Source organism: Haliotis rubra, unplaced genomic scaffold, assembly GCF_003918875.1.
Source record: "Haliotis rubra isolate DU_JTF1 unplaced genomic scaffold, ASM391887v1 Scf1371, whole genome shotgun sequence".
In the NCBI taxonomy this organism is placed as follows: Eukaryota; Metazoa; Mollusca; class Gastropoda; order Lepetellida; family Haliotidae; genus Haliotis; species Haliotis rubra.
Genome location: NW_025765305.1, coordinates 28,196 through 56,161, shown reverse-complemented (window position 1 = coordinate 56,161; position 27,966 = coordinate 28,196). Strand labels below are relative to the sequence as shown.

The 27,966-nt window shown below is 42.0% G+C and overlaps 1 protein-coding gene across 1 annotated transcript in view; it reads left to right on the top strand.

Annotated features, from left to right (window-relative positions):
- Nucleotides 1-376: 376 nt before the first annotated feature.
- LOC124268342 (gamma-aminobutyric acid type B receptor subunit 1-like) overlaps nucleotides 377-27,966 on the top strand; it is a gene marked incomplete at its 3' end in the record, with an annotated part of 55,527 nt that continues 27,937 nt past the window's right edge. The window contains exons 1-5 of the mRNA XM_046703317.1: nucleotides 377-1,032; nucleotides 15,049-15,186; nucleotides 17,390-17,560; nucleotides 24,259-24,360; nucleotides 26,733-26,798. Coding sequence (XP_046559273.1) covers nucleotides 820-1,032; nucleotides 15,049-15,186; nucleotides 17,390-17,560; nucleotides 24,259-24,360; nucleotides 26,733-26,798 — 690 coding nt within the window. The remainder of the gene's footprint in view (nucleotides 1,033-15,048; nucleotides 15,187-17,389; nucleotides 17,561-24,258; nucleotides 24,361-26,732; nucleotides 26,799-27,966) is intronic.

Below are 27,966 nucleotides of genomic sequence, written 5' to 3'. Positions count from 1 at the left end.
AACTCACTCAATCCCACATCACGTAATCGCAGTTCCTGTTCATTCACACGAGCTACAATGACATAAACCCATAATCATTCACGTTGATCTTCACAGTTCTGTAATGGATTACCAAAACTGTGTCCACATATGTCAACACGTCTCTTCACCTGACCACTGACCAGTCCGTTCTACCTGTAGTCTCCACAGTGACAACCGGGCCTGGGAGATTAATCAATGAGTATGTTTCGAGAGGTACCATTGGCTCTCTCACAACAGAGTCGGACGAATGGCATCGGGTATGGGATTTGGAGTTGGAGCTCATGTTTATAAAAAGAAGACAATCAGTGCTACTCCAACTGATGAAGATGAGATTGTGAGAACGGACAGTGCAACATCCTGACCATTTAGCGAAATGTTAATATAACCGTTATATGGACACCAAGAAGACTGATTCTTACACATCTCATCAAACATTTCGTCATTTTCTCCAAATTTTCTCAAACAGTCGAGTCTAACCTTTTTCTATATTTTTGTTTTGTAAAATACACTTTCGTGATGGATAAAGACCTTTCGCGGTAATTTAATAAGACTTTGCATGAAAACTATCACCAAACCTGGAATATGTTCTTTACTCAAGAAACGGTACCTAACGGATTGCGGCGGATCAACAGCCTGGAAAGGACTTAGACGTAAATACTGTGTGGTCAGTCAGTTGGGAACCCGTGCAAACATGGAAGCAAATTATTCAACGAAAGTCCCAGCGGTAATCATCCCATGTATGTGAGTCAAGCGACGGATATATAGTTTCTGTGGTGGACAACGAGTGGGACTGTCAATATGTCTTTGCTCTTTGTATCTGCCGTTTTCGTTATGGTGACGAGGTGTTTCTGCCAAATTGACCTATATATTCTTGGACTTTTCCCCTTCGAGGGATCCTGGCCCGGGGGGATAGCGTTGTTGAACGCTGTTGAGATTGGTCTGGAACAGATTAACGAGCGTGCGGATGTCCTTCCGGGATATAGGCTGAACCTGATGTGGAATAACTCAAAGGTAGGTGTGATGATGATAATAACAACAATAACAAGAACAATAATATGTTATTATTGAATAACCAACGTGTAATGAGGAAACGGGCGGTATTTTATGACATAAGGAATAACACTGACGGAAAATGTGTTAGGTGCCTGCAGCTGGATTGATAGAATCTAGTTCGAATGACGGAAGAGATAGGGTAGATTTCTGACGTAATCGTTCGCTTGTCATACCTTATAGCACACCTGGGATAGCCTAGTGGTTAAAACGTTCGCTCGTCACGCCGAAGACTCGATTCCCCACATGGGTACAATGTGTGCAGCCAATCTCTGATGTCCCCCGCGGTGATAGTTCCGGAATATTGCTAAAAGCGGGGTAAAACTGAACTTACTGAGCATTTTCGAAGCGGCGTGTTATTGCTGACTCATTTTAGATAAATGATTGACAGTATGTTGTCGTCTAAACGTTTTAATAATTACACAGCATGTCTGTTGTATCTTTCCTGCATAGATGTATGTCATACATTTCAGCTTTATATTCAGAAGTATATTTGTAAACACAAGTTTCGATGATGTTAGAGTTAGTTGGATCCTGGTCCAAGTTTAAGGTCGCGACTGTTCGGCATTCAACAGGCATGTTACAAGCTTATGGGCAAATTGTTATAAATCTGTCATCTGTAGCAGTTATTTGGATCAGTCGTTGATGGCGTGCAGCGGAAAACAGTTTACCACTGACATTTCCAAAGGTTATGGAGCACACGTCATGTGATGAAGCAATACGGACTTATAAATGCTCCCATTAGGTTGTACTGGGTTTGTGCATAGGCAAAGCTGTCCCATAGGCAATGTACCTAAAACCCCTTTCACACAATCTCTTACGTAACCACTGATGGTCAGATCAGACACACACGCACGCACAGACTCACACGTGTGTGTATATCAGTGTAGGTGGTATCAATCTGTATAATTTTATATTTAATCTGATTAATCTGATGATGAAACTAGTAGAACTATCTATCTATCACGCACAGTTTAATTTACTCTGTCTTCGAAGTCACTATTTTAGTTTCATATTCGCCACGGGGCGGTGCGGTAACCTGTGGTTGAATCGTTCGATCGTCACGCCGAAGACCCGGGTTCGATTCCCCACATGGGTACAATGTGTGAAGCCCATTTCTGGGTACAATGTGTGAAGCCCATTTCTGGGTACAATGTGTGAAGCCCATTTCTGGTGTCCCCCGCCGCGATATTGCTGGAATGCTGCTAAAAGCGGCGTAAATATATACTCACTCACTCATCATGGAACTCTGGTATAATGCCCTGCTGGCCGAGGATGGTGTGAAACATATACATGTTTGTATATTTTACCTATTAGGTCTAGCATCAAGGGAGGTGTATACAATGTGTGAAACCCATTTCTGATGTTCCCCGCTGTGATATTGCTGGAATATTGTTAAAAGCGGCTGAAAACCATACTCACTCACTCATATTCGCCACTGATGCAGATGTTCAAATGCGTTGCATTCCTTTGTTAGCTAGAAAACCTGTGAATATTGTGCTATGCCTTCTTCGTGAAATATTCAACCAATACCATACATAATGGGCTTCGCAGATCGTACTAATGAAGAGGTTCAAGCTAGACTCTTCTCATCTCTCAGTGCTCCTAACATAACAATCTCAACTGTGCGGGGAATCATTTTCACAGATATTTCACCGATGAAATTTATGCTAATCGCGTTATGTTATGAGCGATGTTCGATTTTTCTGAAACAATATTTCTCCCCTTATCATTGAATAAAACATTCAAACAAACATCAGATGAATAAATAGCCAACACACCAGTGTGTGTCCTCATCTGTGGTCTTGTAATGTCAAGGGGTGGCGGGGTAGCCTAGTGGTTAAAACGTTCGCTCGTCACGCCGAAGACCGGGTTCGATTCCCCACATGGGTACACTAAGTGAAGCCCATTACTGGTTTCCACAGTGCAGTCTTGAGAAGGGCTTAAGTCAGTAGAACACTTCTGTTCATGTTTCTGGAACGTTCGTAATGCCACGCCTCGGGAAAATGACCAGCGGGAGAGCTATAAGACTCGGTCTGGTACCCAGCATCGTGACGTGGTTCATCAAAATAACGTCTAAGGAAACACCATGTGGCTCTCATGGCGACGTTTGCAGACCGCCCCCCTTAGTGGCCACTCGACAAGACTGGTGGATTGAAACCACCAGCCAATGATTGTGACTGAGGGAAACTGAATGCTGTGATGTACCAAGACGAGATTTTAGCCACTTTACTGTTTTAGTAACAGAGCGGCCCTGGAGTGATGTTTTGACGTTTTGACGTTACAAACGTTTGCTCGAATTGTACACCATCTTAAGCAGGACAATGTTAATATGCTTGATCCTCTGATTGATCACCCCATTGAACACGCCTGGGATGAAATGGAGCGACGGTACCGACATCCCCTCAATCCTCCAACAACAATCCTAAGACTCCGCGACTGCCTCCCTGGTGTAGTGGTTAGAGCGTCCGCCCGGGAGAGCGCAAGGTCGCGGGTTCGATCCCCGACCACGTCATACCAAAAGACGTTAAAATATGGTACCTGTTGGTCCCTGCCTGGCGCTCGGCTTTAATGGGTACAACAAGGACTGGTCGGCTTGGAGTCAGTATAATGTGTCTGAGTGGTGTATTCATGCTTCACTGCGGCATGGTATCTCAGTGAGCTAGCACTATAAAACCAGCTTCAGTCTGGGCTAGTACAAGCAGCCGCACATACACATACACACACGCATGCACGTCGTCATATGAGCGAAATATTCTCAAGCACGACGTAAAACCCAATTTCACCTCACCTCACCTCACCTCACCTCACCTCACCTCACCTAAGACTCCGCCAAATAGTTCCTCGGATTTGAATGATCTCCAAAGAACTATCAACTACGTTTAGTGGCCTCAATGAGGCGAAGGTGCCAGAACTGCATCAATGCACAAGGTTGACACACTCGCTGCTGACGGTGTGAACTTGCTTGTAAATCCCCTCTTGTGTTGTGGTTATTTGCATATGCATGAGCTGCTCTTATTAACTCTTGATCGTTAACATCGTTACCTTGACACTTTTGTCTTTCCATGTAATAAAATGTCATTTGCTGCAGTAAAGGTCTAACTCTGAAACTGTTTGTTGTTTGCGTGTCACTATAACCTTTGCTTCTGTATATATCTACTTACACGAAGACGAAAGCTGTTTAATAATCTGCTTTTGTCTCCAGGCTATGATAGATACACACTGAGCGGATGAGCAGCAAAGTATTTGGGTAGCCTGTGTTTACATTGCTCTGAACGTTCATGTTGACTCATAGCCTTTTGCAAACAACTTTTTAGATAATAAAATAAACATGTTTAAATGCATGCCTGTCTGCATTGTCTTCCCACAGTGGTTACTAAGGTCATATCTACCCACGTTCTAATACTTCCCTTTCATGATGCGAGTGTTCAGGATTCGTGATTGGTTGATTCAGATTTTGTTGTGCAATCAGCGACGTTGTTTCAAAAGTGATCTTTCGCAAAGCCTCGTTTTTTTAAAAGACATAGATGTACACGATGCTGCTATAAACAACACCTTAATGTCTTTTGAACATGACCCATTGTTCATAATAATGGTCACTATTATTGGTAGAACTTTTCCCCAATTGATCAAATATAATACAGGATAAGAGCTAAATTATAGATCAACAAAACCTTAGTCAACGTCTTGTTTCTTGTTACAGCCAACTCTGTCTTGCTAAATCGACTTTATTTGAGATTCATTTGTTCCTATATGATATCGTGTTCATTCTGGTAAAGACCCGTGAAGGTCCGGGTTAGAATATTGATCTTCAGTAACCCATGCTTGTCGTAAGAGGCGGATCGGGTGGTCAGGCTAGCTGACTTGGTTGACACATGTCATCGGTTCCCAATTGCGCAGATCGATGCTCATGCTGTTGATCACTGGATTGTCTGGTCCAGACTCGATTATTTACAGACCGCCGCCTCCTAAGTGGAATATTGCTGAGTGCGGCGTAAAACTAAAGTCACTCACTCACTCATTCTGGTAAATACTGTCGGTAATTAAGACGTCTTAGTAGATGTGGATACTTGCGTTCGTAATTTAGGATTCTGTCAACCAAGCTTTTCAATATATACTAAATTAGTTCGCTGATGATACTACCTGTGCTCTAGATGTAACAGAACACTGTCTACAAGCAGTGCTTCCAACTTTCAAGTCAACATTGACAAAACAAGAATTATTTGGATTGGTTCGAAGAAGCATTCAAGAATGAAACGGTGTCCGAAATGGAATCTAAACTGGGAACAAAGTAATTTTGAACTACTAGGAATAAAATTTGACTTGGATATTGAAGATATGATTGATAAGATACAAAGATAAGTTAACACATTGTGAAAACCTCATGTCAATATGGTCAGCTCGATGCGTAACCCCTTTGGGCAAAACCACCGTGTTGAAATCTCTTGTCCTTCCAAAATCAAACCATTTGTTTGCCTTTATACCTAATCCTCCGGACAAATTGATTTAGGACTTTCAAGGTAAATGTTTTCGATTTATATGGGGAAACAAACCCGATATGAACTGTTTAAGATGGTGGTCTTAATGGACCTTATATATAAGAAAAAATTCAAGCTCAAAACATTTCTGTCATAAGACGATTTTATAATACCCACACCAAATAGTGTAATCTTTTTTTCTGAAAATCTACCTAAACTGGATCCTGCCACTATTTTTCAATATAATCGACCAAATCTAAGAAATGTTATCATTCCATTTTTTCACAACAATTTCTACTGTGATCTTCTAAATGGTTGATGGGACTTATTATATAGACATGGGGCAGCTGATTCACAACATCTCACCTCTCAATTCATCTGGTTTAACCCAAACATCTTAATCGAAAGGAAAACTGTGTTCGATCAAACCTGGAATGCAAAAGGTGTTATATTTATAAATGATCTTTTGAATGGCTCTGGCAAATTCATGTCTCATTAATTCTTTGAAAATAAATACAATATTAAAACAAACTTTCTAGAATATTCAGGAGTCAATGAAAAAGCATTCCCTCAAAGAAGTGATATCACCTTAGAAACCATCATCAGTAAAAACAAAACCCTCTGCAACCATATATACTCATGCCAATAATGGTTGTCACCCCCTCCCCACCCCAACCCCACACACACCTCACAACCCCACCCCACACCCTCTCCAATTAACAAAATTAAAGGGTGACAACCAGTATTGGCATGAGTATATGTTAAACTTTTTGACCAGACAAAAAACACGGAAGTCAAATATTTTACAGGGCCTTACCTGAAACAAAATCAATAAAAAATCAAAGCGTGTAAAATGGAATAGGATAAAGAGATACCAACCTTTCAGTTTTTACAACAGAAGGTTAAAATATATCATGAACTGACATAATATTCTGCTATGATCAGTTCAAGAATCGATCATATTTTTCAAATTCTGGTCGATTTGCAACCTTCTGCTTTCTGAAATCTACAACATGTATTTATACATGACTAGCGTCCATGTACCAATGGAAAAATGGAAAAAAAGAGTAACACATCACTTAAAAATGCTTTACATGGCAGTTCAGGGCACCTTCCACTCGCCATGTGGGTTACATAGCCGCCTGCCCTTCGTATTGTGGTTACAAAGACACACCCCTCCCGCCACCCCACCTGTCCATATCCGTTTAGATACTGTCACTAGGACCGTTCACAGGACCAACTCCAAGCAGGTCATTGTGCCCCATGGGTATCTGGGCACAATTGCCACATGAAGATTGCCCTGAATGTGCTATTGTCACTTCCCATTGTTATTGTACCATTCTCCCCTCACCTTCGACATGTGGTTACCGTGGTCACCTTCTACTCCTCGTATATTTACCATGGTCACCTTCCACTCATCATATATATACCATGGTCACCTTCCACGCCTCACATATTTACAATGATCACCTTCAACTCCTCATATATTTACCACTGTCACCTTCCGCTCCTCATATATTTACCATGGTCACCTTCCACTCCTCATATATTTACCATGGTCACCTTCCACTCCTCATAAATATACCGTGGTCACCTTCCTCTCCTCATATATTTACCATGGTCACCTTCCACTCCTCATATATATACCGTGGTCACCTTCCACTCCTCATATATAAACCGTGGTCACCTTCCACTCCTCATATATATACAGTGGTCACCTTCCTCTCGTCATATGAATACTGTGGTCACCTTCCGCTCCTCATATATAAACCGTGGTCACCTTCCACGCCGCACATATTTACCATGATCACCTTCCACTCCTCATATATTTACCTTGGTCACCTTCCACTCCTCATATATTTACCATGGTCACCTTCCACTCCTCATATATTTACCACGGTCACCTTCCACTTCTCATATATTTACCATGGTCACCTTCCACTCCTCATAAATATACCGTGGTCACCTTCTGCTCCTCATATATAAACCGTGGTCACCTTCCACCCTCATATATATACAGTGGTCACCTTCCTCTCCTCATATGTATACCGTGGTCACCTTCCACTCCCTCATATTTAAACCGTGGTCACCTTACACGCCACACATATTTACCATGATCACCTTCCGCTCCTCATATATATACCGTGGTCACCTTCCACTCCGTATATATAAACCGTGGTCACCTTCCACTCCTCATATATTTACCGTGGTCACCCTCATATATTTACCTTGGTCACCTTCCACTCCATATATACTGTGGTCACCTTCCACGCCTCACATATTTACCATGATCACCTTCCACTCCTCATATATTTACCACTGTCACCTTCCACTCCTCATATATTTACCATGGTCACCTTCCGCTCCTCATATATATACCGTGGTCACCTTCCACTCCTCATATATTTACCATGGTCACCTTCCACTCCTCATATATTTACCGTGGTCACCTTCCACTCCTCAGATATATATACCCGTGGTCACTTTCTTATTTACCATGGTCACCTTCCACTCATCATATATTTACCACTGTATCCACTTCCACTTCTCATAGATTTTCCACCATCACCTATCCACTTTCACTCTCATATATATACTGTGGTCACCTCCACACCTCCATATATTTACCTTAGTCACCTTCTGCTCCTCATATATTTACCATGATCACCTTCCACTCATCATATATTTACCACTGTCACCTTCCACTCCTCATATATTTACCATGGTCACCTTCCACTCCTCATATATTTACCATGGTCACCTTCCACTCCTCATATATTTACCATGGTCACCTTCCACTCCTCATATATTTACCATGGTCACCTTCCACTTCTCATATATTTAGCATGGTCACCTTCCACTCATGTATTTATCATAGTCACCTTATACCCATATATATACCGTGGTCACCCTCCACATCATATATTTACTGTGGTCACCTTCCACTCGCCATGTGGTTACCATGGTCACCTTCCACTCATGCATTTATCATGGTCACCTTCCGCCTCATCATATTTTTACTGTGGTCACCTTCCACGCCACACATATTTACCATGGTCACCTTCCACACCTCATATATTACCGTTAGTCACCTTTCACTTCATATATTTACCATGATCACCTCCTCTGCTATATATTTACTCATGGTCACCTTCCACACCCTCATATATTTACCATGATCACCTTCAACTTCTCGTACCACTGTCACCTTCCACTCATCATGCATTTACCTTGGTCACCTTCCACACCTCATATATTTACCACGGTCACCTTCCACTCCTCATATATTTACCATGGTCACCTTCCACTCCTCATAAATATACCGTGGTCACCTTCTGCTCCTCATATATAAACCGTGGTCACCTTCCACTCCTCATATATACAGTGGTCACCTTCCTCTCCTCATATGCATACCGTGGTCACCTTCCACTCCTCATATATAAACCGTGGTCACCTTACACGCCACACATATTTACCATGATCACCTTCCACTCCTCATATATATACCGTGGTCACCTTCCACTCCTCATATATAAACCGTGGTCACCTTCCACTCCTCATATATTTACCTTCCGCTTTCATATATTTACCATGGTCACCTTCCACTCATCATATATTTACCACTGTAAACTTCCACTTCTCATATATTTACCATGGTCACCTTCCACTCCTCATGTATATACTGTGGTCACCTTCCACTCCTCATATATTTACCTTAGTCACCTTCCGCTCATCATATATTTACCATGATCACCTTCCACTCCTCATATATTTACCATGGTCACCTTCCACTCCTCATATATTTACTATGATCACCTTCAACTTCTCGTATATTTACCATGGTCACCTTCCACTCCTCATATATTTACCATGGCCACCTTCCGCTCCTCATATATTTACCATGGTCACCTTCCGCTCCTCATATATTTACCATGGTCACCCTCCTCTCCTCATATATTTACCACTGTCACCTTCGTCTCGCCATGTGGTTACCATGGTCACCTTCCATTCATGTATTTATCATGGTCACCTTCCGCTCCTCATATATTTACCACTGTCACCTTCCACTCCTCATATATTTACCACTGTCATCTTCCACTCGCCATGTGGTTACCATGGGCACCTTCCACTCATGTATTTACCATGGTCACCTTCCACTCCTCATATATATATATATATATATACCGTGGTCACCTTCCACACCTCATATAGTTACCACTGTCATCTTCCACTCGCCATGTGGTTACCATGGTCACCTTCCACTCCTCATATATTTACCATGGTCACCTTCCACACCTCATATAGTTACCATAGTTGCGTCCCATTATTTAAAGCCAATCAGGGTTAACCACAAAAGTGAAAACGTAAAATAAATACTTTGAATTTAGTTTCGGGCTGAAATGTTTTGATACATTCAATCAGCTTCTGTTTCCAAACATGTATGTACCGATCATGAATTTTATGTCGACTGAACGGCATAACACTAAACATTCATGCCCAATGTTAGATTGTCAACCGTCAAACGACAGTGTGTATTGGACATTTGTACTCAAAGCACAAATATGATCGTGTACTTAGTCAACCCAAATTTTTCTCGGCTTCTTCAAAACATCATCAACAAATCTGTTGCGATACCACAATGAAACGCCATCGTTAAGTCTGACCTATTGACCTTTATTGAACACTTTCGTCCCAGTCGCTCCCGAGTCCGTTGAAATAACATTGTCATTTCGTCACGGACGTTAATTTGCAAGAGTTCGGCAAACAGAAAGCCATTATGTTCGCTTTACTCACTGCAGAAGACGAAGATTATTATCTGAATCTCAGAGAAGAGTTATGTGATTGTTTACTGAAATATCAAAAAACACTTAGCTCCGCCACAGAGGAAGCGCAGCGACATTGACATTGCTCTTTTTAATTAGTTTTTTAAATCTCGCTTCCGAAAAAATACCCGTTTGATCTTGCAGACTATTGACCACGAAGTGAAACCCGATTTTGCATGTATAGTTTTTAGAATATAGGGGAAAACTTAATGAAAAAAACAATTCACAAACTAAACGTTTGTGTATTGTTGGATGGTCTAGAGCGTAGAGCAAATATACTCAAAAGCATAAAAACGTCAGTACGAATTCAAACTTAGATAGGCACTGTAATCAAATCATTACAGAAATGGACATACAAGGCGGATCAAAAACATTTTTGTGTACAATATCTTAACATATCAATGAATAACTCAGCACATTTCCAAGACATTACGTGAACGTTTGCAGTCCATTCAGACTCTTGACTTCAGTAACTAGTGTGACCACCACGAGTGGCAATAACTGCAGTACAGCGTCTATGCATGGAGTGCACCAATTGATTGATGAAGGCCATTGGCACCTTGAACCACGCTCTGAGAAAGGCCTGGCGCAATAAATCGGCTGTGTTCGGCCTTGGTATAACATTATTCAGTCTCCTCTTAATTTCATCCAAACAGGATGTTCAACTGGGTTTAAATCAGGACTAAGGGCTGGCCACTGTTAATGTTGTAGGAAGTCCCGTGTAGCTCTGGCAGTATGGGCCCGGGCGTTATCATGTTGGAAAATGTTGTTCCGGTGATGTGAGAAATGTGGTATGACGTGGGGTCTGAGAGTTTGGTCGATGTAGCGCATCGCTGTGATCCGTCTCCTCTCCCTGGACCAAGGTTCTGGAACACCACAGGACCCACTCTCTGGTTCGAGCCTATTCCGGCCCATACCATGATGCTTGCACCTTCCCATGAGTCTCTTTCCATAACACATTGGTCTGAGAAACCCCCCCACGTCGTCGCTGTATTCTTGTTCTGCCATCTGCAGTTGTAACGCAGTACCGACTCTCCGTGAACAGAACAGTTCTCCATTGCTTGTATCGCCGATTTTGGTGTTGTAGGCCAAACTCTAGACGTTCACGCAGATGACGAGGGGTGAGGATAGGTCCATGGTAAGGTCTACGGCAATGGATGTTCCCACTGTTAAGACGTCGGCGTACTGTATCAGTACTGGTCTTCCGTGTGTTCGCACTGTCTGGCGTGCTGTTTCGGATGCCTGCATGAAGGGATTCTGTACATGCTGTCGCCCAACATGGCGGTCTTGTCACAGCATGGCGGTCCAGTTTGGTAAACCTACACTAAGTTATGGCGCCATTCCCGTGGTTCTCTTATATTACTTTCATGAACCAGTTTAATATTTGCTGTGCTACTGACAGCAATCGAGTTACAACCAGCGTCAGTGTTACCGATATCGACACCATGACGGCCAGGTCCATTGATTTCGACAGAATTTCAATATTGAAAATGTAAGTGACACGCTAAAGAAAGCATTCAAAGCAATTTCCGCATGAAAGGATATCTTTATATCTTTAAAACTATCGATGAAAGACCCATTCTCACTCTTCACGGGTGACGTTGCTAAAGACCCGTTCTGACTCTTCATGGGTAACGTTTCTGAAGACCCATTCCGACTCTTCATAAGTGACGTTGGTGAAGACCTATTCAGACTCTTCACGGGTGACGTTTCTGAAGACCCATTCCGACTCTTCATAAGTGACGTTGGTGAAGACCTATTCAGACTCTTCACGGGTGACGTTGCTGAAGACCCGTTCTGACTCTTCATAAGTGACGTTGGTGAAGACCTATTCAGACTCTTCACGGGTGACGTTGGTGAAGACCCGTTCCGACTCTTCATAAGTGACGTTGGTGAAGACCTATTCAGACTCTTCACGGGTGACGTTGCTGAAGACCCGTTCTGACTCTTCACGGGTGACGTTGCTGAAGACCCGTTCTGACTCTTCACGGGTGACGTTGGTGAAGACCCGTTCTGACTCTTCACGGGTGACGCTGCTGAAGACCCATTCAGACTCTTCACGGGTGACGCTGAAGACCCATTCAGACTCTTCACGGGTGACGTCAAGACCCATTCAGACTCTTCACGGGTGACGTTGACCCGTTCAGACTCTTCACGGGTGACGTTGCTAAAGACCCGACTCTTCGGGTCTGACTCTTCACGGGTGACGTTGAAGACCCATTCCAACTCTTCACGAAGACCCGTTCTGACTCTTCACGGGTGACGTTGCTGAAGACCCATTCTGACTCTTCACGGGTGACGCTGCTTCTTTCAGAAGACGTTGGTGAAGACCCATTCTGACTCTTCACGGGTGACGTTGGTGAAGACCTATTCTGACTCTTCACGGGTGACGTTGCTAAAGACCCATTCTGACTCTTCACGGGTGACGCTGCTGAAGACCCATTCTGACTCTTCACGGGTGACGTTGGTGAAGACCTATTCTGACTCTTCACGGGTGACGTTGGTGAAGACCCATTCCGACTCTTCACGGGTGACGTTGCTAAAGACCCGTTCTGACTCTTCACGGGTGACGTTGCTGAAGACCTCTTCTGAAGTTTCACGGGTGGCGATGCTTCAGGACCTCTCTGACTATTCATGGGTGAAGTTGGAAGTGGTGAAAATATTTATTTTATTTGCACTTTGAAATGATCAAAGAATGATCAGTGGCGATGCAAAAATAGATGATCGAACGGTTATAGATACCTCATTCATTGATTATCTTAGAAAATGAATCTGTCAAAGAAAAATGTTAATATATGCAATTTGACGGAATACGCTAATCAGTGTGTACAAAGTGCAGTTACATGTTTTGACAAAGGGTATCCAAACGTTTAGCCGATAATACGTTGATTGATTTATCATTGCTGTATAAATAATGTTTAACTAACAGGTAATGGGAGAAGTTGCCACGTGTGCTATCTCAGCTGAACTAAGCATAGAAGAAATGTAACTGAGGATTTGATCTGTACTTTGCCATATGGAGGAGTCATATTATCTCAGACAACGGTAGCATGTTGGGCGGGTATTTCCACCAGGTGTTAATACCGAGTTTCTGTATTTAGTGCAGAATTAGTTTGCATGTATGTAATATTGATTGCCGCAGCGGTTACTTTCTGAAGATTGGACTGATCTTCAGCAACCCTTGTTGGTCGTAAGAGGCGACTAACGAAATTGGATGGTCGGACTCGCTGATTTGGTTGACACATGTCATCGTGTTCCAACTGACAAGATTGATGCTCATCTCGTTATTCAGTCAATGTTTACAGACTGATGCAGCTTGAATATTGTTGAGTGCGGCGTTGAATAACAGGGAATTTGGCTGAGAATTTACCTGTTGTTTTCTATAAGGGATGAGTGAGTATTCCAGCAAGATCAGGGCGGGGGACACCAAAACAGGCTTCACTCATTGAACTCATGTGGGAATCGAACCCGGGTCTTTGGCGTGACGAGCGAACACTTTAACCAAATGGCTACCCCACAGCCCCACTATTGGAATGAAAATTGGGTGGACAGACAATGTTAATTAAGGGCTTGTGTGTCAGCGTGTTGTCAGCCATCGTTTAGACTGGCAAAAGGCTTGATCATTTACAGTTGGGTTGAGATAGGGAGTTTGGTTTAATGCCAATTTAAACACTTGTCAATATTCCTGTTATATCACGTCATGTCAGCCCGATGTGGGGGGAACACCCTGAAGTGATGCACGTACCAGACATTAGACATCTTTGTGGGAACGCACCAGCACGCGTATGTGTCTATCTACTGTGATGTACCAGTAAAGTTGAAGTACGCGTGACAAATATGGTCTCACTTTAGGCAAGTGAGTTTGTTCATGAATTGCCTCTGTTCAACCAGCAGAAAATGGGTACCCGGTGGGATAGGTCATGTGACTGTTAACCTTCTAGCGCCTCACAGGCAGCTTGGGTTATCCGGGGTAACAATGTGTTAGCACCTTGAGATGCACAGTGCTTGGAAACAGGCGCTCTATAAACAGCCATTATTGTTATTTATTTATTTGTTATATTACAAGTGGTCGCAAACAAATATTGATTATAATTATTCACTTTTAGGCTGGATGAACATGTAACTCGCATCACCGTTATCTCATGACTGTTATTTGTAATTTCTGAGCTGAGAATACCTCTCTTGTACACATGGTTTTCATCTTATCTCTACGAGTCGATGAAACTGATGTGACACAAGCTAGCCCCAACTCAAGAACCTTTTTCTATCTATCATGAAGTTGTTTCAATTGTTTTACGATGGCTGACTTAAACCTGTGGGCAAGATATACCCATAACAGCTGCATCACTCGGGGTATTTGTGGTCTTGACGCTTTAATTTTAGATAATTGTAAGCCATTAAATTAAGACATTTTTGTAGATATATTTCAAGTTTACATACACAAGTGGTAACAAATCATAGGCGGATCCAGAAGGGGTTTGGGTGTGTGTGCAGGGGTGCGCCCACCCCCAACCCCCTTTGTGCTGAAAGTTTGTTACATGACCATTGAAACTCGGGTGAAAATGAAGTGTGTACCCCTCCTTTTCTCAATAGTGTGCACCCCCCTTTCTCCAAAAGCTGTATCCGCCCCTGCAAATTTATGAACATTTCTCTGATCATTCACGTCCTTCTTCCAGTGTAACCCCGGCCTGGGGGTGGACATCATGTACCAGCACCTGTACTCCCCACCCACAAAGATCCTGATCCTTGGGGATGGTTGTTCTGGGGTGAGCGAGGCCACGGGGCAGTCCTCACATCTGTGGAACCTAGTACAGGTAGGTGGTTCTTAGATGTACCATTATCGGCTTTCGACGTTAGCAAAGAAGGTGGAACTGGATCTGATAAAGCCTCAGATATACAACATCACCTCGAGACACCGTATAAGTTCCACGACTAAAGTACTCTGGGTAATAGAAATAAAATGGTTTGGAGCGTTTATTGGTTTATTACTTCATAAAAATAGGTAGTTTTAAGAAATATGTTTTTTTTCTTAACTAGGCCTTTAAAGGTCCTCTAATCATCATCCAAAATACCATTTTACAGGTAAAAATAACCAAAAAATGCCTATTATCAAGAAATGTACAAACATATTATAACTTAAGTCACAAACAACAATGGGTGTTATCACCTGCCTGCTGCACTGTTTAGAGGGGAAGATGCATTTGCACGTGCGTTGCCATAGCGATTGTGCAATTGACAATCAAAGCTATGAATGAACTCGTAAAAATTGTAAACGTTCAACAAGAGCACAGGAATGCAAAATGTACCTAAATCAATTATTCTGTACATCAATTAGGATCACAAAATAAAGGATGAATGGTATATGACGTTTTTCATAAGGTATAGTTTGTACACGAACCTATGGAGAGTACATCTCATTTGCATACTATAGCTTGCATCAGAAACGTACATTTTGACTTTGATGAAATTTCAAGGGGTAAAAATGACACGATTTGTTCTCCTGGGCCCTTGTTCTCGAAACGTTCGTAGCCCTAAGAATTCTTAACTTTGATCGTAGCCAATGTGTTAAGAATGGGTTTAAGAAGTTCGTAGGACTACGAACGTTTCGAGAATAGCTAGCCTGGAAGCTCATCTATTTCGGATGATTTTACAAAAAGCGTTAAAAACAAAAGTTGGAAAAAACGATAGTCACAGAATATTTAACAATGAAACTTTAGTTGTGTTCAAAACTGCGAAATGAACGCTAAAAGCCATTGTATTTCTATTTCCGTGATTACTCTAGTGCTGTAGAACAGAGATATGGTATGATTCCGGAATAGATAATACACACGGTGAAGATTAAGTTGTTTACCACTCCTTCACTACTTTAACCCTCCGCCATTAGCCTTACATATATCGGAGAGGACACCAGAAATGGGCTTCAGGTGACGTTTTGGGTGTTTAACTACTGAATAGGATATGTTAAATAGTTGCGTCACTACGACATCAGTATTGCAATAGGATTGTGTGTAACCATCAACAATCTGGGCGGTGGGGTAACCTAATGGTTAAAGCGTTCGCTCGTCACGCCGAAGACCCGGGTTCGAATCCCCAAATGGGTACAATGTGTGAAGCCCATTTCTGGTGTCCCCCGCCGTGATGTTGCTGGAATATTGCTAAAAGCGGCGTAAAACCAAACTCAGTCAGTCAGTCAACAACCTGCTTGGCACATGTCATCGTATCCGAGATGCGTAGATAGCTGCTCATGATGCCAATCACTGGATTGTCTGGCCCAATCTCGATTATTTACAGATCGCCTCATCTAGCTGGAATATTGCTGAGTGAGCGTTACCAAAGAAGCATATAGTATTGCAATAGTCTAATGCAGGCGTTACATATTACACTCCTTGTTCATTCAATGTGCGATAAATACAGGCCTTTGTTGCGCAACAACATGATGAAGTTCAACATGCCCTAAATGTAAAGGTTCTGTAGGATTGTTCAAGTACACCTTATGATTGTTCGATATAAATTTATGGACGACTTCTCAGTAGACACCAATACGTCTAAAAGGAATTTGTGTTTGGTTACGAATAATTGGCAATGGAAAGGAAAACCAGTGCTACTTTTATCACATATTTATTGAGGTTATAAGTGTAACTGCGGGGCATCAATGAATCATTTGTATTTTAACTCGTCCATACAAAGCCATAGACCTTTGTAATTTCATATGCAGTGGAGTGAGTGAGTATGGTTTTACGCCGCTTTTAGCAAAATTCCAGCAATATCACGAAGGGGGACACCAGAAATGGGCTTCACACATTGTACCCATGTGGGGAATCGAACCCGGGTCTTCGGCGTGACGAGCGAATGCTTTAACCACTAGACTACCCCACCGCCCCACATAAGCAGCGGAACGTCGTTAATCCAAACAGAGCCCAAGGAAATCTGTCAAGGTGGAGAAAGTTTCCGTAATAACAGGTTTCTGTATTAGTAGATGTATATTCAGTTATTATTAACACTACCCCTTCCTTCCAGATGTCGTACGTGTCTGTTTCCCCATCCCTGTCCGATAAGAAGAGGTTTCCACGTTTCGTCCGTTCTAATTCCCCGGATGTGGATGTCAACCCGGCTCGGGTGGAGATCTTCAAACAGTTCGGCTGGTCAAACATCGCCACGCTGCACCAGTCCTTTGAACTCTTCTCAGTGGTCAGTGACTTCGAGTGACCTCCATCATTTCGAAAATGAGTTAAATGCTAAACGTTTAATGAAAGTATTTTCCATTGGATCGTAATAGTGCCACATTTTGAAATAGTATCATAGACATAGACGATATTTTCACATCCACTCTGGCTGAGAAAGGCACCTAATCGTCAACACACAAAGTCAGCGATCTAGACTTATCATCCACCGCGGTTTACACAAAAATGGTAAACTGACAACTGATAGTCTAGATGACGGACTCCCTCTGACAAGTGTAAACTGGCGCAGCTCCCAAAACCGAAGCTTTGAATACACAATGCCTTTAAGAAAGTGGTTCATGGTACAAGAATCTATACTTTAGTGAAAAAGTCTTGGTCACTTTCCAATAAGCATTGTGTATTCACTGACTCTGACATTGTTTCGTTAAGATACGAGTCGCCGTTGATATAGTTAATGCAACCTTTTATATTTCAAAAAGATGTTATTTTTCATGTACCGCAATTTTATTTGGGTGAGCATGCTGATGGTTTTTTTTCGGTCTTTCTAAACTTTTACAACACATTTTAGAACGTTTCAAATTATCCAACTAAAGGTTCTTAAATAGATTATATATAATAAAAAGCAAAAAAACAACTTAATTGAATAATCCTGCAGAATTGTTAATCAGCGCTCCATATCAATTAGATAACGGCTCTATATAGTTTCACTGATTCTCCACCATTTATGTTCACGTTTCCCTTCTTCAACCTAATTTCCGTAATGGAGAAATTATACGAATTAACAGATGTGTGGGATTTCTCCGACTTGATTGATTGCCATGGTATGGTTGATGTTTGATTTGGGTTAAATTTTGCTTAATGATCTGTGGTTGCTTCCTTTTTATTTGCACGAAATGCACGTGCAGAATACCTGGGGACTTCCTGGTTCAGGGACAGACACAACAACAATAGCTCGGAGACGTGATAATGGTTTGAACAACTTCATTCACGAATTTTGAATAATCTTAAAACTAAGTCAATTTTGTTATTTGAAGAAACATAGGCACTTTCGTCTATTCATATTGCCGTTATAAGAGGGTCCAGCGTGGATCACACACTTTCGTCTATTCATATGGCCGTTATAAGAGGGTCCAGCGTGGATCACACACTTTCGTCTATTCATATTGCCGTTATAAGAGGGTCCAGCGTGGATCACACACTTTCGTCTATCCATATGGCCGTTATAAGAGGGTCCAGCGTGGATCACACACTTTCGTCTATCCAAATTGCCGTTATAAGAGGGTCCAGCGTGGATCACACACTTTCGTCTATCCATATGGCCGTTATAAGAGGGTCCAGCGTGGATCACACACTTTCGTCTATTCATATGGCCGTTATAAAGAGGGTCCAGCGTGGATCACACACTTTCGTCTATCCATATGGCCGTTATAAGAGGGTCCAGCGTGGATCACACACTTTCGTCTATCCATATGGCCGTTATAAGAAGGTCCAGCGTGGATCACACACTTTCGTCTATCCATATGGCCGTTATAAGAGGGTCCAGCGTGGATCACACACACTTTCGTCTATCCATATTGCCGTTATAAGAGGGTCCAGCGTGGATCACACACTTTCGTCTATCCATATGGCCGTTATAAGAGGGTCCAGCGTGGATCACACACTTTCGTCTATCCATATGGCCGTTATAAGAGGGTCCAGCGTGGATCACACACTTTCGTCTATCCATATGGCCGCTATAAGAGGGTCTAGCGTGGATCACACACTTTCGTCTATCCATATTGCCGTTATAAGAGGGTCCAGCGTGGATCACACACTTTCGTCTATCCATATGGCCGTTATAAGAGGGTCCAGCGTGGATCACACTTTCGTCGTCTTCATCCATATTGCCGTTATAAGAGGGTCCAGCGTGGATCACACACTTTCGTCTATCCATATTGCCGTTATAAGAGGGTCCAGCGTGGATCACACACTTTCGTCTATCCATATGGCCGTTATAAGAGGGTCCAGCGTGGATCACACACTTTCGTCTATCCATATGGCCGTTATAAGAGGGTCCAGCGTGGATCACACACTTTCGTCTATCCATATGGCCGTTATAAGAGGGTCCAGCGTGGATCACACACTTTCGTCTATCCATATTGCCGTTATAAGAGGGTCCAGCGTGGATCACACACTTTCGTCTATTCATATGGCCGTTATAAGAGGGTCCAGCGTGGATCACACACACTTTCGTCTATCCATATGGCCGTTATAAGAGGGTCCAGCGTGGATCACACACTTTCGTCTATCCATATGGCCGTTATAAGAGGGTCCAGCGTGGATCACACACTTTCGTCTATCCATATGGCCGTTATAAGAGGGTCCAGCGTGGATCACACACTTTCGTCTATCCATATGGCCGTTATAAGAGGGTCCAGCGTGGATCACACACTTCTCGTCTATCCATATGGCCGTTATAAGAGGGTCCAGCGTGGATCACACACTTTCGTCTATCCATATGGCCGTTATAAGAGGGTCCAGCGTGGATCACACACTTTCGTCTATCCATATTGCCGTTATAAGGGTCCAGCGTGGATCACACACTTCTCTGCCCATCTATCCATATGGCCGTTATAAGAGGGTCCAGCGTGGATCACACACTTTCGTCCATCCATATGGCCGTTATAAGAGGGTCAGCGTGGATCACACACTTTCGTCTATCCATATGGCCGTTATAAGAGGGTCCAGCGTGGATCACACACTTTCGTCTATCCATATGGCCGTTATAAGAGGGTCCAGCGTGGATCACACACCGCGAAGGGCAGGGGAATGCGTGCCTATCCATATGGCCGTTATAAGAGGGTCCAGCGTGGATCACACACTTTCGTCTATCCATATGGCCGTTATAAGAGGGTCCAGCGTGGATCACACACTTTCGTCTATCCATATGGCCGTTATAAGAGGGTCCAGCGTGGATCACACACTTTCGTCTATCCATATGGCCGTTATAAGAGGGTCCAGCGTGGATCACACACTTTCGTCTATCCATATGGCCCGTTATAAGAGGGTCCAGCGTGGATCACACACTTTCGTCTATTCATATGGCCGTTATAAGAGGGTCCAGCGTGGATCACACACTTTCGTCTATCCATATGGCCGTTATAAGAGGGTCCAGCGTGGATCACACACTTTCGTCTATCCATATGGCCGTTATAAGAGGGTCCAGCGTGGATCACACACTTTCGTCTATCCATATGGCCGTTATAAGAGGGTCCAGCGTGGATCACACACTTTCGTCTATCCATATGGCCGTTATAAGAGGGTCCAGCGTGGATCACACACTTTCGTCTATCCATATGGCCGCTATAAGAGGGTCTAGCGTGGATCACACACTTTCTGTCTATCCATATTGCCGTTATAAGAGGGTCCAGCGTGGATCACACACACTTTCGTCTATCCATATGGCCGTTATAAGAGGGTCCAGCGTTGATCACACACACTTTCGTCTATTCATATTGCCGTTATAAGAGGGTCCAGCGTGGATCACACACTTTCGTCTATCCATATTGCCGTTATAAGAGGGTCCAGCGTGGATCACACGTGGATCACACACTTCGTCTATCCATATGGCCGTTATAAGAGGGTCCAGCGTGGTCTATCCATATGGCCGTTATAAGAGGGTCCAGCGTGGATCACACACTTTCGTCTATCCATATGGCCGTTATAAGAGGGTCCAGCGTGGATCACACACTTTCGTCTATTCATATGGCCGTTATAAGAGGGTCCAGCGTGGATCACACACTTTCGTCTATCCATATGGCCGTTATAAGAGGGTCCAGCGTGGATCACACACTTTCGTCTATCCATATGGCCGTTATAAGAGGGTCCAGCGTGGATCACACACTTTCGTCTATCCATATGGCCGTTATAAGAGGGTCCAGCGTGGATCACACACTTCGTCTATCCATATTGCCGCGTTATAAGAGGGTCCAGCGTGGATCACACACTTTCGTCTATTCATATTGCCGTTATAAGAGGGTCCAGCGTGGATCACACACTTTCGTCTATCCATATGGCCGTTATAAGAGGGTCCAGCGTGGATCACACACTTTCGTCTATCCATATTGCCGTTATAAGAGGGTCCAGCGTGGATCACACACTTTCGTCTATCCATATTGCCGTTATAAGGGGGTCCAGCGTGGATCACACACTTTCGTCTATCCATATTGCCGTTATAAGAGGGTCCAGCGTGGATCACACACTTTCGTCTATCCATATGGCTGTTATAAGAGGGTCCAGCGTGGATCACACACTTTCGTCTATCCATATGGCCGTTATAAGAGGGTCCAGCGTGGATCACACACTTTCGTCTATCCATATGGCCGTTATAAGAGGGTCCAGCGTGGATCACACACTTTCGTCTATCCATATGGCCGTTATAAGAGGGTCCAGCGTGGATCACACACTTTCGTCTATCCATATGGCCGTTATAAGAAGATCACATGTCGGCCGCCACAGCCTCACGTTATGTTTTTAGGCTTTTAAACTCAATAGAATATAAATGGTTTGAAATACATAGAAAATTCATCAGTATCTTTCTGATATCACTATATATCAACACGAGTTGTTAAAGTTACAAATATCCGAGGCTTGCCGAGGATATTTTACTTTATCAACGAGTGTTGATATATTTGATATCAGAAGACACGAGGGTGAGATTCTATTTATCATCCAAAATCACTCTTCATTAATTTTCAATGAAAAATGTACATCTCTGAGCATGGTACTGCCATTAGACTTGCAGTGCAGCGATGTCATCATAGCATTGTGACATCATCAAGTACATGACGTCATAGCATTGTCAGGGCATTGTACAAAATATACTGTCAAAACGATATCTCCTAGGAGATATCGTTTGATCTCACACAAGCGATATCTCCTGTGGAACACAGTTTGGAATACATATTGATCCATTAACAGACGGGTGCAACACTATGATGCCAACATATTAATGTAACACAATATATCTTCATCCTTTTCAAAATCATAAAAAAATGATCATTTAGGTTTATCTAAGCTATGTTAAAATTCCAGTCTAATTTCCTAGTACTGACGGTTTATACTGATATGGCCCACGAGCTCGTACATTGGATGCTGATACACATACTATTTCATAGAGCATTACCTCCATAGTGTCCCCCGCCAAGATATTGCTGGAATATTGCTAAAAGCGGCGTAAAACCAAACTCAGTCAGTCAGTCATTACCTCCATAAAGACATACCAATCAAAAGCGTAGAAGAAATCGGTCAGTATTCATCAAGCCAGAGGTAATATAAATTGGCCCGGAACTAATGTCTTATTACTCGAGACAGTAGTAATGATCCTTCGTTCTACTTTGTGGATTGTGGTATCATTTATGTGGGTGAAAGTATCTTCTACGTAAATGTATCAGCATCTTCGTATATGATCTATTGTCAGAATCTGGCACTAATATGCTCACACATTTGTTTGCAAGGAAACTGATTTCTTGGCAGTGTTAAATATTTAAAACAATATCAAACTAACAACATTATAATATTTAAAGGTTATTGGTGGAGTGTGAATGTGTGTAATTTAGTTAGATGTTGCACCACTTTGAACATTATTTTAGTTGAAGAAATCCAAGTTCTGTGGATAGTCAACTTCTTTATTGCAATGAGTGGGACATTTCGGTGCAGATAACACCGTTGCAATAAAGAAGTTGACTATCCACAGAACTTAGTTTTCCTGCATCTATACAACTTCTAAAATGCCTCTTAAAGAAGTATATCAGTTGTATTGGACATGTGTGGGTGAATCAAAAGGTTTGATTTGAATGCGAACGTGGGACAATTTTATTCTGCATTAGCAAAAATCCAAACGATTAACGCTGCAATCAATATTCATATTTCAACATACAGTATGGCACCACACTGCCAATCAATCCTTCAATCTTATACTGGTGTTAGTGAGTTTATTTACACATGAATTGCCTCGCAGTATTGACTCATGTCATTGAGATGTCATTGTGACAATCTAGCGATTAAAAAAACATACATATCTGAACAAATGCCACTCCCTATTCCTTGACGCTTTAGGAAACAAGATTCAGCAGCACATGCATAGATGATGCGTATTATAGGCTGACAAGTATTCCGCGTCCATCTCTATGGCAGTTGCGGCTATACTTCATCAGTTGTACGGAAGTCTCCAGGCTATACTGCTACGAAGACGGAAGCTTCTTGACCAAGTGTACAATCTAGGGCATGGCATTGGATGTGGGGATGTGTGACCGGGTGCTGGTGTGTGTGTTAGCTTTGTTAAAAGTATCGAGGTTTGTTAGCAGATTGATAACCAGGCGTTTCTCACATTTTCCGTACAGGGAATTGACAAAACAGGATGTTTGACCCTAGTTCCGTTCCATTACTGCACGTGACATATTTGATCAGATGAACCTACCCTGTTCATTTCGTGCTGGAAAATACAAATATTGATTTTTGTAGAAGGTTACCAAAACACGTGGGTCGTCGTTTATTTGTCAACATACATTGTGATTATGTTTCATCTTACAGCGTAATATTGATCAACACAAACGTTGCAACTAACTGTTGTGGGTGTATACAGTTCACATTATGCAATGATGCTTGACTGAGCAGTGAGTTGAAGTCTTTGTAAAATATCTTTGTACAGAATCTGTTTCTTCACAGCCAACAGAGGATCTGATGGTTCGTCTGAAAGAAGCCAACATGACAATTGTGAGATCTGAGATTATCACAGGAAGTCCAGCAGTACAGATCAAGGCTCTTTGGGTAAAGTGGTGGTGGCTCTGTATATCACTATAGCGTTATAATCACGGGCCCGTGAAGATCCGGGTTAGAATTGATCTTCAGTAACCCATGCTTCTCGCAAGAGGCGACTAACGGGATCGGGTGGTCAGGCTCGCTGACTTGATTAACACATGTCATCGTATCCCAGTTGCGTAGATCGATGCTCATGCTGTTGATCACAGGATTGTCTTGTCCAGACTCGATTATTTACAGACCGCCGCCATATGGCTGGAATATTGCTGAGTGCGGCGTAAAACTTAACTCACTCACTACAATCACGGATATACCTGTGGGCACGGATATATCTAGAGAAGGTTCAGAACACAGAGCAGCAATGTTCATGAATAAACTGACGAAGACATGTTATTCAAGTGTGTCTTACAAGTACATATTCCCTTTTACTTTTCCATTGCTCTTTTGAAAGAAATGGGTGTGTGTGTGTGTGGCGGGGGTGGGGTGGTGGTTGGGGGTGTTTACATGTCAAACCACATGTCAGTAAGTATGATTAAGAGTACAATTTACCAACGTCGTTTCACGAATAAGTGAGTTAGTGAGCTTGGTGTTAGCAATATCCCAGCAATATCACGGCGGGAGACACCAGAAATGGGCTTCACACATTGTGCCCATGTGGGAAATAGAACCCGGGTCTTCGGCGTGATAAGCGAACCCATTAACCACTTGGCTACCCAACCGCCCCTTCACGTATGAGAAAAGGTATCACGTAAGATATTTATTGACAAACATAATTGCATTGCATATTTTCTATGCCTACATATATAAGTCTTACGATTAAGAAGAGGGTGTAATGTAGCATATTGGTTCATACGTTGCGCCAAAGGTACGGGTTTGAATCCCTACACGTATGTGTGGGTCCTTTTCTCACTGTCTCCTGTCGTGGCATGACAGTGATTTTGATTATACGTACATATCGGGGTCACTTTTATGTAGCATTCACACTAGATGCTTGATTGGCATTTTAGAATATGCTATTTGATGAACATTTCATCTTCTTTTGTTCCTGATGATGGGTCCGGAACAGGGTCCGAAACGTTGTATCAAAGAATAAAAGTAGCATAAAGTGTTCTTTTAGTGAAATTTCAACTGCTTGTTTGGGTTTTTGTCGTTTTTAAAACTAGTATTTCCTTAGTTCCCATTTCTTGACATGTCGTTGATTGGGATATTTCATCGATACTTCGATTATTTTCTCAAATGTATTCTTGTAATTTCAATTATTTTTTCATTGCATAAAAATTTCGAGTATTTACAGGGAACCTAGATACTCAAAGTAACAAGAAAATGATGAAAGTAAATAGAACATACTTGAAGTGACGCGAAAATAACAGCAAAGAAATCGGAATTTCGAAAAAGTAATCAAAATTATCATATGTGATCAAAATAGCGAAAGGACCTCGAAATTTCAAAAAATATATACAAATAATTGAAAATCCCATGACATGTTAACCATGTAAGGAAACTGGCAAAAAATGGATTGTGGTATATACGCACCCTGAGGCAAAAGAGTGCATTTCTAATTTACTCCTTCTCGACACAAAGCCTAATTTTGATTTGTATATCATCCACTTCACTTGATTTGTCTTCATCATAATCTCCTACACATCATCATTAGGAAAAAATCATTTTGTACTCTCAGAATTACAGTAATTGAAAATATCTGAAAGTCCATCAACAGGTTAACGACCACGTCCATCTTAATGGCCCTAGTCCTGGTCCATTGATGCTGTCTCACAATAAGCCTTGAGCTATCGACTGGGAACTTACTGAAAATAATAAACATGAATTATTATTTGTGATACCTATCCCTAATAACACCATTGATGTCATCGCAGAGTCTATGTCATTAGGTACTATTTACAGACAGATTCGTTTGTAACATCTACTTACATATGACGTGTATGTGTTTATGTGGAAAACTTTAAGGCCATTTATTTACTTGTTTATTAGTTTGTTTGGTTGGGGTTTTTTGTCTAATCGTTCATTCAATCATATATTCATATATTTATTTATTTTATTATTTTTGTATTTTTTTTATTATTATTATTTTCAAAACTATTTTAGGGGTTCAAGATATTTTGTTGAAATGTAAACTGTTCTTGCCAAGAACGTTTGTAATGAACCCCTGTAAAGGACTAACGAAACCTGTCAACGATATAAATGTACTCCGAGGTTGCTCATTAACTTGAAATGTCAACAAAACACCTTGAATTTTCGAAATAAAACCTTAACGTTTCAACCTCCCATGATAATTTTTTTTAAAACACACAGAACAGGTATTAAACCAAATGACCCCAAAAGGTTTCCGGACGTTAATCAAAAGACATTTATTTTTCTTGCAGGATGCTGATGTGCGGATCATTGTGGGCAGTTTTTACGAAAACATGGCACGACAGGTGTTTTGTGAGGTAAATAAACTTTGCAAATAATCAACATATACACAGCATTAGGTTGACTTCAAATAGTCTTTGAAATCTTTAAATGACGGCGTTTTCAATATCATAGTTTTTTTAAAGATATGATAACATTTGTATTTTATAAATAATGTTTATTCGGTTTCATCTGGGGAATTCTCTCTGCTACAATTGAGTCACAAAGTACGCCAAAATTGATAAATGCATTGTTATATGTTGTAAATGTTATATTCAAGTGTTAGTATTGTGTTGAGATCATTCGACTCCTAAGCAGGAGCATTCAACGAAGCTAATAAGTGCCCCTGATAAACATCAAACATGATATGAACATGCCAATTTTGGATGTTTTCTTCAGACAAAAAAAAGTTCCATTATTGGTAAATTTTATGAATAGCGGGTGCTCCCGAAGGGCTGGACATGCTTACCCCTTCGTGGACACCTGGTGTCATCACTGACTTTCAGTGATCCATTCTTATAATATTCACAGCTAGCTTGCCACCAAAGTGGAATTTGTTTCTGAGTATAGTCAAGACTATGTTCTGGATATTCTTTGGCACTGCCGTTCTATATTTAGCTGACCGACATACTTCAGCAATATATATATAGTAGCACTTTACAAGTTCTTTTGTGAACACATGTTTTATGAAACGAAATGTTATCTTTGGGGATTTAAACATTGCTACATTGATTAACCCCAAACAAGAATATATCAACGTGTGTATTAACAAGGAACAGGACCGGAAATCCCGGATGAGATTTGGTCACGTGTCAAGATGACACCATTATCAACCAGAAGTGTGAGGGTGTCTGCCAGTCCCGTCGTTGCCATGACGTTGTTCTGAGTGTATCATCAATATTATTTCATCTGCCGATCCACTAACATACCAGGAAACGCAGACAATGAGCCTATGTGTTACCATTCTCGTCAATCAGGTGCAACGTGAGATGGCCTGCATTATGCAGGTATCCCCTGAGGAAACATTTAACATCATTTCGGGGGGATTCCAAAGCGTAATACTTGACTTACTTTTTGTGTCACCGTATCTCAGGAAACATTTAACATCATTCCGCGGGGATTACTATGCGTAATATTTGACTGACTAAACGTGTCACCGTACTGCGACGGCGTGGATCGTTGTTCATGACGTCAACCACATGTCAT